This window comes from Diplotaxodon limnothrissa, linkage group LG10 (assembly GCF_057381915.1).
Source record: "Diplotaxodon limnothrissa isolate DT_005_m linkage group LG10, D_limnothrissa_male_GT1.1, whole genome shotgun sequence".
NCBI classification, from domain to species: Eukaryota; Metazoa; Chordata; class Actinopteri; order Cichliformes; family Cichlidae; genus Diplotaxodon; species Diplotaxodon limnothrissa.
The window spans coordinates 11,500,050-11,514,914 of NC_140605.1; the positions used below are offsets into that span (position 1 = coordinate 11,500,050).

The 14,865-nt window shown below is 40.8% G+C and overlaps 1 protein-coding gene across 3 annotated transcripts; it reads left to right on the forward strand.

The window, feature by feature from the left end:
• The first annotated feature begins 1,251 nt into the window (after positions 1 to 1,251).
• esrra (estrogen-related receptor alpha) lies at positions 1,252 to 14,541 on the forward strand. Of its 3 annotated transcripts, none has more exons than XM_085364384.1 (8): positions 1,252 to 2,313; positions 3,129 to 3,231; positions 9,213 to 9,596; positions 10,041 to 10,157; positions 10,264 to 10,377; positions 11,269 to 11,436; positions 11,806 to 12,075; positions 12,535 to 14,541. In XM_085364384.1, the coding sequence occupies exons 3-8, from the start codon at positions 9,218 to 9,220 to the stop codon at positions 12,786 to 12,788; spliced, it is 1,302 nt and encodes a 433-aa protein (XP_085220510.1). In that variant the 5' UTR covers positions 1,252 to 2,313; positions 3,129 to 3,231; positions 9,213 to 9,217; the 3' UTR covers positions 12,789 to 14,541. The 3 variants fall into 3 exon arrangements, with proteins under 3 accessions (XP_085220510.1, XP_085220509.1, XP_085220511.1); XM_085364383.1 differs by having other exon boundaries at positions 1,252 to 1,496; XM_085364385.1 differs by lacking the exon at positions 1,252 to 2,313 and having other exon boundaries at positions 2,569 to 3,231.
• Positions 14,542 to 14,865: the final 324 nt, after the last annotated feature.

The following is a 14,865-nucleotide window of genomic DNA, read 5'->3' on the forward strand; positions in this document are numbered from 1 at the left end:
CCTCCCCCTCCTCTCCACTTTCACCACACCAGTAGAAAAGCTTTTCAACTCTTTCGTGACAACTCCTCTGCTTTCTTAATGCCAGCTGTTGCCAGGCGTGTTGGGGAGCGCAGGGGGCAGCAGACTATTTCTAGAAGCAGGAGGCTTCTAAGTTTGACAAAAGAAAATCGTTTGTTTTCTTTGCTGTATAATAAAATTGCCAAATAAAGTGAACCTTGGTAGAGCAGGCTTACACAAAAGCCCATACAGGATAACACAGGGGGCGAACTTTGTATTCCAAGCAAGTATTTTTCTTTTCTTTCCTTTTTTTTAATTCAGACTACTATCCTTTAATTATTTTACTTTCTCAACCCTTGGCACAGCTCTCCTCATCTCTTCTTCCTTGGCTCATGTCCAGATGCTGTGCAGCGGCGGAGTGAGACGGGTCAGCGTCACAAGACCAAAAGCATGACTACATTTTCCACAGAGGTGTCCTGGAAAGGACATGCAGCCTCATTTTGTGCCCTATAGCTAATGTGATAATTATAATAATAAAGCATGTTGCAGAAAGCCATTTTCGTTATGGTGTTTTAAGCATAAAGGCTTTCTGAATATAGGCCACAAAACGTATAATAATACAACAGACCCGTGTTTTTAATCTCACAGCAAATATGAAAGCCGTGGGGTTTTTTTCTTTAGTGTGGAAGGGTTCACTGCTATAAAAAGCACTCAATGGTCTGAAATCAGCACTTTGAAGCAGCTCGTCTAAATGAATGAATACACCTTGACTGTACGCGAATTAACGTGGAGTGGGTCATATTTTTTTCACGAGTTGCAGGCCCTTATTAAAATGCGGATGACGCGGGTTGTAGGTGCGTGCAGACGTAACGGAGACCCAGTGGACGCAAATTGTGGCAGAGGGAGGAGAGCAGGCACGAGATCCAGGCTACGTCACTGAGTTCCGTCAAATGCGCGGAAGAAAGCCAGAGGTGTGCCGGAAGTTGAACTGTTAAAATAAAAGCAGCATTTAGAGTTCGTTTTAAGAATATCAGCGTCTCTATCTTTTTTAAAATGTGTTACGGATTTGACGGAAAGGAGGGAGACTTTTGTACTGGATTATTTTTTATTTTTGGTCATCTTCCCGCTTGGTAAATGTTTGAAAGGTTTAATATGTCGACGGAGTTTTGCTGTGAAATACTCTTACCGGATGTGGATGCTGTTTTTGTTGGAGACTTGACGCTAAGGTTCAGCTACAACCTCAGTTGTGGAAGGCGAAGACGGGAATTTTTTAACAGCAGTGGACGGAGCCGAACAGCCGGGCGAAGACATTGTGTCGCCGGTTGTTGTTATCTCCCTTTTTACATGCTAACATCGTGATGCGATGTGAGAAACGTCGCGAGGCTCTTACGGCGCCATTAATCCAGTTCAACTGCCAGTGGACTTGCAATCCGCAAAGACTTGACTGACCTCAAATATTTAAGAACAAAAACGACCCCGTGATGTTTTTACATTTCCTAGTAAGTATCTTGTCTTAGCCTACACTTCCGAGGTTGAGCACACATGGGGTGTTTTGCCCATTATTAGTGTTTTTTGGACGTGGCAGCTGTCTTGACGACAGCCTGATGTGCATGCACGATTTGCCCGAAAGAGCTCTAAGTTCGCCTGACCACGTTAATGGGGATATGGGACACGAGCCGGAAAATAGTTAATAGCCTACACTGTGGGATAATTTGCAGTGCACGACATATTTCAAGCTTATAACACATGTATACCTTGGGACTAATTCATGCTTCAATAAATGCTAGAGGAGTCGTTGGTGGTTAGTACTCTAGTCACCAGTAAGCCACACTCGTTAATGTAGAAAATAAAGACCAACATGCAGATGATAAGTGTTTTCTTCTGTTTTTCTTTCTTGCATGCTGTTACTTAAACAGCAAGTTCTCATGTGCAGAATGCCCCTCCGGCACTTCTTCTTCAGTTGTTCACACTTTAACTTCTCTTCTGTGTATTTTAATCTCCCGAGTTATATTTCTCTCGGTTTTAACACACCGAACTATGTAAGTTGTCGAGCCTCCTGGGCCAGGATTGAGATCCCTGATCTTAAGGCATAATCCACTTCGGCAATTAACCTTTCACCGGTCCGAGATCAGTAAGGCAAGGTCACCCCTGGGTGCTGTTCTCCCTGTCTCCACAGTGCGCCGCATTTAAAACCCTTAAACTGAGTTTAGTGTCGCGTCTGTGAATGTGATGCCGTGTCACTGACGGAGACCTTGCCCCTGACAAAACCACGATAAGAAAGCTTTAAACGGTTGAAGACATAAGGAGCTTGTCGAGGTGTGATATTTGACTTTTTGCTTATGTAATAGAAAGTGTACTTGGAAATCCATTTATGACAAGGAGCTGTTTGGGTGCAACAGTCTACTGGGATTAGAGTCTGAAACTGAAACGACTTATAAAAATGAAATTGTCAGCTGTTTTAACCTCCAGACAAAATGGGAAAAGCATCTCAGTTTGTTTTCATATATAAGAGCCTTGCACACTTTTAAAGTTGCTTAAAATAGGTGTCCTTTTTTGGGATATCATATTTAGACTTTAACAACAAGCTGGAATACTATTCCATTTGGGGTTTTTGTGTTTGTTTTTAAGCCTAAGTAATTTAATTATTTACATAGCTTTATCACCAAACTTAAGTTTATAACTTTGTATGACTGAAAGACAAGGTGTTGGCTTTTCTCTGTCTGCCCTTCAAGCATTCCTGTGACTGTGACCTTTGGAGTGTGTCACGCAGTGTAAAGGGGGAGGGTATGAGCAGTGTGTGTAAAAATCTGGATAGATAGGCTGGGTTATGTATTTTTGGAAAGACAGTTGGTTTTAGGTGTATCCATACGCCTCATTAGAGAAGAAACAAAAACTGTTGGCAGAGCACATGCTTCCTCTGGATCATGTGAAGATTAGCTCCACAGTTATTGTTAGGAGCCTGCCAATCATTTGCTGCGAGTTTGCATACATTATGGTCATTATGAGGCCGGACGCGGTGTCCTTGTGGGGATTTGACCATTCAAAGCACAAAGGGCAAACATGAAAAGCAAACTCTTTGGCTTGGCTGCAAGTTTTGGGAATACTCTCAGAAGCGTTTGCTTGCTTCGCAGGTGTCCCGGTAACTGCAGACTTCAGCCCACAGCAATATCATTTTACTGAGCTGTCTTCTGGAGTGAGACATACACAGGCTTCAAGCTCCAGGTCACCAAACAGGTAAGCTGTTCCTACGTCACCTTTTATGTTGATGAAATGTTACACCGTTATGCCGTGTTTCAATTGGGATTATGTGTTAACAAGTGCCTCTTTTTCCTCACAATTCAGTCATTATAAAGGTAGACTTTGTGGTAGACTTTCAGCTGACGCCTTTAGGACATGCACAGATATGAGCAAGTTTGTAGAAGGATTGAGGCTGAGTAAAAACAACAGAGAATAATGTTACAGTGCCACAACCGTATTTTTCATTACTTATATATGTTACCCGTATATTATGATGGTTTTGTTGCAGTCATACACTTTCCAGGACATGTTCCTGTTTGAGAAAAGCAGGCTCATCAGCTAAACACAGATACTTCTCTTGGTCTGTTGTCGAAATTATATCATGAGGGCACAAACTTGAAACGACAGGCCGTGATTGCTCTGCAAACAGAAAATATGGGTTAGGGAGGGGCAAGAGGCGGATAGATGACAGAAAGAAAGAATAATTAATGTATCAGCCTGTGGCTCTTCAGTGACACTTTAAATTTCTTTTTTGTTTTGGGGATACTGTGTGAGGGGAAACACATCTTCAGCAGTATACATTTGTGTGTAACACCAGGAGCTAAAAGTTTAGCTGTCTTCCCCTAGATTATTGTAACTTTGTTGTTAGTTTAAGCAAGCTGAAACATTTGATCAAAAATAATATATATTACAGTTTAGAAGTTTAATTGCATCCTTCATTAACAATGCTAACTTATAATTCTGACAATGCCAATCAGATTTCCAGCTGGCAATGAAGCATCTTATATTTGATCAGTATAATTTGGGATCTTCCTTTACTCCATTCAAAAAATATAGTAAATATATGACGCTTAACTTTTAAAATGAGACATTTACAAACACGCTTTAGTCAGATGACAGTGTGAAAGTGTTACTATGTGCTTAGCCTGCATCGCCTCCCAGCTGTTAGGGAAAGCCGATTGTAGGCCGGCCCATCTCCGCACATAGCCAGCACGAGCTAGCAGGAGCTGGTGGTCTGGATACTGATTTTTCTGCTGGATCTGTGTCATGATAGCACACCGTGGGGAGACTTATCGTTCAGTGCTGCTCTAGTCACCGCTCAGGTAAGATGCAGCCTAGTCCGGGTTAGAGTGACCAAAATAAACCTCGGCCCTAGGGGGAGAGAGCTGGATAGTCAGGATTAACGTAGGCTAGCTAGCCTAGTTAGCTAACATGCAGTTATCATTTATGTATTCGCTACTCTTGAAGCTAGCTCATGCTAACGTTACACCAAACACGCTGGAATTAGTTTACAGCAAACACCACGCGTTTCTATGGCTGATAAAGTAGATAACAGAGCTATTTAGCAGACCTCTTTAGGTTTTACGCGCTGCTTTAGTCGAATCAATGAGTAACCAGAGAGCTATCATCGCATGCTTGTTAACATTTTCTATGAAGAAACCGACATTTCCCAAAGAAGAAGTCGAATTGGCCAGCGGTGCACATGGTGACCTGATGATCTGACTCAAGTCCGAGCAAAGCCAAATGACACTGTTCAGTATCTGTGTTTATGTGCTACTACTGGTACTGTCTGGTTGAGCGATTAACTGAGCTTTCAGTGAGTCCAGGTAGGCTAAACTTTAAACAGGATAAGTTTCTTTGACGTGTCCGAGGCTTGCCAAACAGCTCTCATATACAGAGAGGGCAAACTCCAAAGAAAATTGTATGCCAGCAACCATAGGATTGGGTTATCTGCTGCAGCAATAAGTATGATAAAGGCTTACTTGCTTGGGAAGTACCTACTGACACTGTTAGTAGGACTGACTAACTCTGACTGTTTTTCTCATAGTGTGCTTTCAGTCTGAGGCTCTCTGTTCTGTTCTCAGTGGTTCCCATCAGCAAAGACAGAAAGCTCTTTTCTGATGGTCATGTCTTAGAAGTGCAGTTTGATGTTAAATATGTCTGAACAAGAGGCTGTTTATTATTGACACAGTAGTAATTAGTAGTAATTTTTTAAACTGACAGAGATAAACCACTCAAAGCTGACCAGCCCAGGACTGATGTTTATTGATTATATCACAAAAAGCCTCAGAATCTTCACTGTTTTTGTTGTCACAGTCACATGTTTTGTAATTATACGAGACTTGAGTGGATTATCAGCCCACCTGATAAACAAATAGAAAAATGTTGGATAATTGCAGTAGATTGCTACTATGTGTGCAAGAGAAACTGAGGACTTAACTGGATTGAGGCTATTTAGACTGCAGAAATCCTCCTCAACGTCCTCACGCAGTGATCTATTAACACAGTCATTCAAGTAAGGGTCTGCATTAATGCTTAAGAGGTGAAGCTAAGAGACAGTTCATGCTCACGTTACGGTTACTTTCTCAATTTCACAATTCAAATCAAGAAAACAAAGTTCGTTTCAGGTAGAATAATAAAACATGTCAAGAGTGTTTTGGTGGCAATTTATCAACTGTCTGTCTTTATAGTGATTAAATACAGGCGTGATCCGCTCTCTTCTGAATTGATGACCCTCGCTTGGGCTGGGCAAAGCGGTGGTCAGTTTGTGCATGCAAACACTCGCCCACCAGTTTGTTAAGTTACATAAAGACGAGAAACCTCAGATGCCCCATTGATATTATTACATTATATGTCAGAGATCAGACTGCTCTTAAGCTGATTGTCTTATTTTATATGGATGGTTGACATTAAGAACCCTGACATTTGGCTTTAAAACTAAGTTGAGCTTAAAAGCATTACACAGAATTACTCACAGAGATGCAGATTTTGGTATTAGAAGTGCATGTTCACTTGGGTAATTGAATCTTCTCTTTCATTTTTTATGTCAAACAACATCTTCTGCGTACTTCTCTCCTTCGCTGGAGTGCATTTCAAGGTGCAGTGCACAGTATGCCATCTCGACTGTGTACTGAGACTCATTAACTTTTTTATACGCTTGTATTGAGATTCATAAACATCCCAAATATAACATGTTTACTATTTTTGCTAGCATAATTTAAGTTAGAACTACAGACTACTACTTTTGCTTACTTATTTGAATACAAGTTATGTGATTGAGTGACTTCTTTATAGCACAGTGGCCTCCATTCACTCACCTTAGACATCTTAATGACTTGAAATATGACAGAGGTGTAGTTCTATTAGGTGCGACGTGTTTTTGATAGCTTTCATTAATATCTTTAGAAGGCAAGATTATGGCCAATATGATGATCATGATTATTTTGTTCAGCATTAAGGTCATGATTATTTGTCATAATTATTCATTAAGATCGTTGACAATATTTTTGTTGCACTTTCATGCATTTCATTTCACGTTTGTACAAATCTTTGTGTCAAAATAAAATTGGACCTACTTATTTATCTAAATTCAGTGTGTTTTTTAGAAGAAACATTTTAAAAAAAAAAACTGTACTAAATGAACAGGCCACTGATTTCACTTTTGTGTTGCACCACATTCCTGTTTGTTAATGTTCACAAACCAATCTTTGATGACAAATAGTATGAAGTTTTTTACTTAATTCATTGCACCTGCATGATGGATGCGAATAAAACTCAAAGAACTAGATAAACCCTTTCTTTTTCCCCAGTAATGTTTCACATACTCGTCAGGTATTACTACTTCAAGAATCGCTCTTTTGTCCATTATGGTGACCGTTTTCCTGAAGTCTTGCTTACTCACAGTGTTTGGTGGACACACCCCTTTAGCCAAATGGAACGTGATTACTTTGATGATTTCAGTGTGCGGATGGATTTGCTGAGGCTCGGTAAAGGCTCGCTTTTAAGGATGGCTGAGTTGATGTTGGAAAGTTCACTGCAGCAACCATTGCACTATTTATTCATTTATTTTTGGCCTTCATGTCTGTGCATACTGCAGTTTGTGGTTGAATAAGTTGTGTTGCTGAATATGATTTATTTTTGATTAACCTCTCTAAAGTAGGGAGTAATTCTAGTCACTAGATGATTATCTGCTTTCTGCTGTGCCAGACATTTAAATATTTGTTGTGCATCAGCCATTTAATGAAGTGTTACACATCCAGACTAGTCCAGGAAACTTCGAGCTGCCAGGTGCAGCTGCAGTTGGCTCATGCAGTCACATGTTCAGGCATTGATTTGCGGAGTGCTTGAATTAATTAATTGTTTTAATTGGTGGAGGATGTATTTTAAATTGTGTGAGAAGCCAAATGGCATTTTCTTGTATGTATGTAGAGGACCAGCCACATATGTAGTATGTCAAAGGTTGAGGAAGGGAGAACTCATAAGCATTTGGAGGGACAGTTTATTTTATGTTTGCATCCTCAGACTCCAAATAGGAAGGTTCATACTTATGTTTCATCATCTGAGAGGGGGTCCCCTTGACCAAAGAAGTGAAAACACAAATGAAAGAGACAACACCACTGGCATCTGGGTAAAATATCCCCTTGCTTCTCATTCAAGCCTCATCTCCTGAGCTGAAGTCAGGGGTCTAATCTGTCAGCAGATGACCCTCCCGTCTCTGGATAGCTGGCGACGAGCTGGCTAAACAACAACAACAACAACTGGTTAAAAGTCAAAGTCAACTTTATTTGTCGATTCTGCCACATGTACAGGACATACAGAGAATAGAAATAGAAAGCTAACGCTGTGTCAGCTAATGTTAGGCTTGAGTGTCCTAAAGATTGCACTTTCTCTCTGATAAACAGTGTGAGTACATTCTCATGTCATGTATGAGTTCAGAAATATTTGATCCTCTTCAAAGAAACATTCACTTATGCCAGCTGACAGACAAACAAAAACAGCAGCGCGTACTGACAGAAAAGTTCAGGACATTCTTAACAGCGATACTCGGTGTTGCTTTTATTGGGCAGAAGTACATTTCACTGAATTACAGATTCCTAATAGACTCATTTTACAAAGTTTTAATCATTCAGAATAAATAGACACGGGCACATATTGACATCTGGGTAAACAACAAAGTGACACCCTGTACTCTCTACAGATGAACGGCGACAAGAGTGTTTGAGATGACTGGAGGGAAAAAATGTAAAATTCTAGAAAATATTTCATTGACACTTATCAGTTTTTCATTCCTGATTTCTTTCCAAGTGTCGATATTATTTAAATATATTCAAATTTAGTTTGTACAAAAATGTTTTTATGCAGCAACAGTAGAAGAAACATGTTCCCAGATGCTCTGCGTTTCCCCATAATGGCTGCTGTTATGGGGTACAGTCTAAACGTAATGTGTTTTAATGTCTTTGTCCTACAGTGGCTAAGATTATGCAAAAGTCTGATTACAGCAATTGTAGACTGTGAGCTACAATCTGCTGTAAGATTTTGCACACTGTACTTTTAAGCACACATACATATATAGCTCAGGTGGTAGAGCAGGTCTCCTACTAATCAGAAGGTTGGTGGTGCAGGTCAAACATCTTTGGGCAAGATGCATCCATCAGAGTGTAAATGTTGGATAGAAAGAGCATAGAAAAAAACTGCTTGTGAGAATGGGTGAATTAGGCAAGTTGTGAAAAGTGCTTTGAGTGCTCAGAGTAGAAGAGTGCTATATATGAATCAGTCCATTTACCATTTAGTTTAGGGAAGGTTAGTTGAGGTTAATTTGATAGTAGATTAAAGCAGCATTTGCATCACCACAACTTGAAATGTTTTTCTCTCTGCTGCCTGTTTCCTTCTGATTACAGTGTTTATGCTCAAACCATCACAAATCCCACACAGTAGTGCAAACAGTTTGATGGTTTAAAAAGCTTTAAGAAGGACTAAAGACTGGGGTGGGAATATGGTAAAGTGTTGTAGCCCATGAAGGGGCACTACACTACTGAGATGTTTATTTACATCCTTTTTTTCTTTGCTTTATCATTTTATTACTTTTGTTTGTTATCATGAAAATCTGTGACTGATGATTTTCTCAGAGATATAGATGTGAGTTAAAAGTCTCTGTGCTATTATTTACTTTGACATTTCTTTTTCCTTTTGCCCTGCAGACATCATGTCTTCCCGTGAGCGTCGGTCAGATGTCTACATAAAGGCAGAACCAAGTAGTCCAGAGGGAGGCGGGGGAGGTCGGACCAGCCCTGGCGGGGCCTCCTCAGATTCTTCTCATAGCGGAGGCGGAGTGACCCGAGGAGACAACGTTAAACGTTACTCCCCGCCACTGTACACACCAGCTCTGCGTTGCCATTTCAAGGATGAGGGTGGCGATGGGGCAGAGGAGGGCTCCGCTGGAAATGGGGCAGGTCGATGCAAGTACGCCCTGAGCACGCTTCCCAAGAGGCTGTGTCTCGTTTGCGGGGATGTGGCCTCAGGTTACCATTATGGTGTTGCATCGTGTGAGGCCTGTAAAGCATTCTTCAAGAGAACCATTCAAGGTGTGTTGTGGTAAAGTTTGCTTTAGTGACAGGTAAAGCACTTTAAATGTGTTTAAATGTTTTCACAACAAAACATAGAGTATAAAACACGTATTTGTTTTCTAGAATACCGCTAAAACTTCTCATTGATTTTCCAAAAAAAAAAAAGCTATTTTGTCCCAAAAAACAAGAAATGTATGCAGTTTTGAAAATCTTTCATATTGTTGCTTGTTTCTGGGACCTTCATGAACTCCTGACATTATTTCTGTAACTTTCCAGAGAGTGTAACAAAATCACTGTCACACCTCTGTATGAGGATTGGTATAGTCGGAGTGTAGGACATAAAAAAAGAGGAATAGCAGAATGTGTGTGTGGTTGAAAGATAAGAGAGAGTATAGGCACTTGCTTCTTCGCGAATTTATTTGTACATTCGTTGAGATTAACATTTTCTGCTTCTTCATATAGGTAACATTGAATATAGCTGTCCAGCATCAAATGAGTGTGAAATCACTAAAAGGCGCAGAAAGGCTTGCCAGGCATGCCGCTTCACCAAGTGCTTGAAAGTAGGCATGCTTAAAGAGGGTGAGTGTGACCAGACTTTGATTATTATTCCAATATGTTCATTATTGTGCAGTTGCTTAGTTTATTGCTGACCTAAACGAGAACTGCTGATTCTTGCACAATGTAGGAGTTCGTCTGGACAGGGTCAGGGGTGGAAGGCAGAAGTACAAAAGACGCCCAGAAGTGGAGAATGCAACATACCAGAGTGCTCCTCTACCGCTGACAAAGGAGAGCGAAAAAAGTGAGCTTTGATAAATTGTATTATGCTTTTTTGTGTGTGTCATGAAATAGCCTTCAAGGAGTTTCTGCAAATGTGGCACAAAAGTTCCCTTCGAGTCAAGGATGCACTGATTAGTAGTCGGTCATAGGTCACCGTGGCAACATGAAACACTTTTTTGGCTATAACTCGTGAATTCTTACACTGATGGTGACTAAATTTCACAGAAATGTCTACTGCATATCACTAACAGGCAGAGCGCAGCCCGGGCCAGGAGTAAGTTACTCATGACAAGAAGTTGAAAGAAGATGAAAGATAGTGATGTAGAAAAAAGGGAGAAATACAGATGGATTTGGTTAATTTGGGAGATTTTTTTTCCCCTTTGCACTGAGTTAACGTTAAAATGTGGATTTATGTGTTTGGAAATGAACAATTTTCCCCTTAAAAATGTAAAGTTTTAAAGGAAAGCTCCTCAGAAAATAAAAGCAACACACAAAACATTTCAAATAAACTGGAATTAGCTACAACACAGCTCCCCCTAGTGCCTGATGTGGTTCACTGTTAGTCTTCACTCTTTAAATCAGCAGGTCAGGAAAAGCTTTGGCTCTGTAATGATTTTAATTTAATGTAATTTGACCTGGATTGTTCAAGCTACATGAATCTGGCTGTGGTATAAACATAGAATAATGATCATAAGCAGCAGGCAAAGCTGGCAGATCCTAAGCCTATTTTTAAAATCCATATTTATATACTGTACATAGAGCGCTGCGTATAATACAGTGAAGAGTAATGGAGATCATCAAAATATATCTGAATGCGTTTGTTTAGATAATGACAGTGCTGATGTTGTGGGTATCAACATGTCTGAATGTATACAGTAATTAATGCATCGTTTGTTGTGTGTTTTTGTGACAGATTCCTCCAACATCATCGTGTCCCACCTTCTAGTAGCAGAGCCAGAAAAGTTATTTGCCATGCCCGACCCTCTGCAGCCGGACACGGCCCAGCGTACGCTCACCACCCTTTGTGACCTGGCTGACCGTGAGCTGGTTGTGATCATCGGCTGGGCCAAACACATTCCTGGTAAGAGATGCAGAGAGAATAAAGGAGGGGAGGAGAGGCAGCAATAGCATGGCAACAGCGGAAGAGACTTCCAGGCTCGCTGAAGAGCATCAGTCACACCATGACTAGAATATTGATTGTTGTTGTTATGAATGGCCTGCATGAGCGTGGCTCTAAAGGCTGAATAAATTTAAAGAAAATGTACAGTCAAAACAAATCAGTGTGCATTTAATGTCAAGAGACGAGGACCTTATTCTAAGAGCTCAGATGAAATTATTTATTCCCATATGAAGCTGGTTAAAATATCTAAACCATTATTTGGAGCTTGGTACCAGTAAACCCATCATCCTCCATTTAAATGTGTCCCTTTCTTTGTGCTTTCTCCTGCAGGCTTCTTGTCTCTGTCTCTGGCAGACCAGATGTCAGTGCTGCAGTCAGTGTGGCTGGAGGTGCTCGTGCTGGGCGTAGCGTACCGCTCGCTCGGCTGTGAGGACGAGGTGGTGTTCGCAGAGGACTTTGTCCTTGACGAGGAGATGTCACGTGCAGCCGGACTGACAGAGCTTAATGCAGCTATTAGTCAGCTCGCTCGCCGATTCCGTGCCCTTAACGTGGACCGGGAGGAATTTGTCATGCTAAAAGCCATCGCACTCACCAACTCAGGTACATTTACTGCAGCTGCAGACAAGCAGCTATGGGAACATATAAATCAGAATTCAGTATTTTGACACATCCTTTACTTCTCGCATCTTATGAAGCGTTTTGTTGTAGCTTGTAGTGGTAGGTGCACTGTAACACTGTATATTCCCAGTTTTAAAGGCTAGTCTTCTGCTTTCTTGCAGGTATCCGCACTGTAGCTGAATAACTCACAAATGATCTCTCTGTAGTGTAAATATGATGCGATTTGTTTACCCATCTCATAACCTTTATGTAGTTGTCCCTCAGAGGTCCACCTACAATGAGTGCTAACTACAGGCCCTGCTTGTTGAATAAATAACAACTGACATTAGTTTGTTTGTAGTCAATTACCGGGCAAGGCAGCCTCTCTTTCTGTGACAAAAGCTGAGAACATTTCAGCACCCTCCACACTCCCTCACCATGTGCTCCCTGTTGTTCTGTCAGACTCTGTTTACATCGAGGACATGGAGGCCGTGCAGAAGCTGCGGGACCTCCTCCACCAGGCCCTGCTGGAGATGGAATGTCAGCGGCGCCCAGACGACCCCCAGCGGGCAGGACGTCTTCTTTTAACGTTGCCTCTCCTCCGACAGACTGCTGGCCGTGCTCTGACCACTTTCTACAGCATCAAGACCCGGGGTGGGGTGCCCATGCACAAACTATTCCTGGAGATGCTGGAAGCCATGATGGACTCCCCCTAGAGAGAAACGCAGGAGCAGGAGTAGAGCGGATTCAGAGAAAGCCCCAAACAGAGAGCTACTCTTCAAGAGTGGATGTGTGTTTTATGGAAAAGGACAGCTTTCATTTCAGAATTAATAATGAGGAAACGATCATTATCTCCTTTAGGCCACAGGAAGAAAGGAAAATAATGTGAAGTGGAAATTGGCCATTTACAGAATGATGTAACTGTCAGAGTTCAGTAAAAAGCTCTTCACGTGAGAACATTTAACACAAATGCCAGAATATTTCTTAGTTCTAACCGTTTCACGGCATGTTTCTTCACAGCATCAACCTGCAGTTACTTAACCACTGAAGAACAACATGTAGGTACCGAATAACAGACTGCAACCATGTGGCTTTTGAACTTAAAAATAGTACTACATCTGCTCATGAAAAGCCATAATAACATACCCGGCAAAATGCTTGAGAGTCCAACAAGGGGTCAGAATAAAGTGCACACTAAGTGCTTGTATTTACTATAGTTTAGTGTGCCGTTGTAGGCAAGTCATAGGAATTTCTTGCAATATGTTAAAAGCAATATAACGACTCGAATATTGTCTGTCACATTCAAAATGTGGATCAAATGGTGAGACATCTATTTGTATGCCTCGATTAGTAGTACTTCACTCTTGGGACCCCAAGCGCTGCTTTTTAGAAAAAAACAACAAAAAAATCGAGCTTCTAGTAGAAACCGGTTTGGTCAGGGAAGCCAAATGAGTACATTTAAAAAAAACAAAACAAAAAAAACATTTGAGAAAAAACTGCAGCACTTTGGGGATTAAATTGTGAAGCAGAAGCCGCTGGTGTGAGTGCAGCTGTCTTTTTACAAGTTTGTGCAATGGATTCACAGTCCAGGAGAAGTGTATATGAAGACTGTATGCACATAAAATGCTCCGCTTGGAAGTTAATTTATATGTAAAGTGTTGTATGTAAATCCTACTGGCACACACAAAAAAAGGCTTCCATCCAAGCAAGCATGTGTGTTTGTTCGTATGCAGTCGAAACCAATGAGCTACACTGAGATCAGGGACGAACACGGCTCTTGGACATTAAAGCTAGTGTGGCAACGAGCGATTAGAAAAGAAATGCCTCATCTGCTTTTTTAAAAAAAAAAAAAAAAGTATACTGCCCTCTCTACTCCACTAGAATCACAGTTTTTGACTTCAGCAGGTGTGTTTTTGAAGAAAAAAAGAAAAGGTCTGTCCTGTTTGATTTGTGGGCTGTGATGTGTAACACTAATTTGTATGATTGATACGTGTACGTTGAGACATTGCTGCATTTTTCTGCAGTGGTGAAGAATGTTGCATAGATCTCAGATGCTTTTATATGAGATCAGCTGATCTGTTGAACTTTTGCAAGTGCCCAATTATGGGCTTAGGGCAACAAGAAATGCAACATCTTCCCTTTTGGATGTGTGGAAGTCCTGCTTAATGTTCAGCAGGTTTGTATATTTACAGCATAAATGATCACTGTAGTAAGCTTTCCATGCGATGCAAAGCTACAGTGTCGGATAATAAAATCAGATCCCTAAAAATAATATTTAGTGGCCAAAAGGGCCATTAATCTTTTAGCCATGTACAATTCCACTGAAATTAACAGAAACATGCAATTTGTAGTGGACATTTTAACAAAAAAAACTAACAAAAAACAAAAAAAAAAGCCAGCAAATGTGAGAAAACCACCCACCCCCAATTATAATTTTATTTGTGCAGCTCACAGTGTACTGAAATTTGTAAAGACTTGAAACTTGCTTCTTTTTTTTTTCTCTTTTTTTCATACAATTTCCTTTTTAGGATTTAAGGGTATTTTATTTACATTGTAAACACACTGTTGTGGGGTTGGATAAAGTGAATGCTGATTGTGTTTTTAATGTAAACAGGTGTGTGTCGTCTGAGGTTGATTGTGATTTTAGGGATCAATTTACTTGGCTCTATAGGTCCGGTGGCATGGTGAGGCTACAGAAGGCTACCTCAGGAGGCAGAGTAAGCCAGATGGCCAAAAAAAAAAAAACTGTGGAGACAAATGTAACTCGTGATCTGTTGTCAGTTTTAAAAAGTG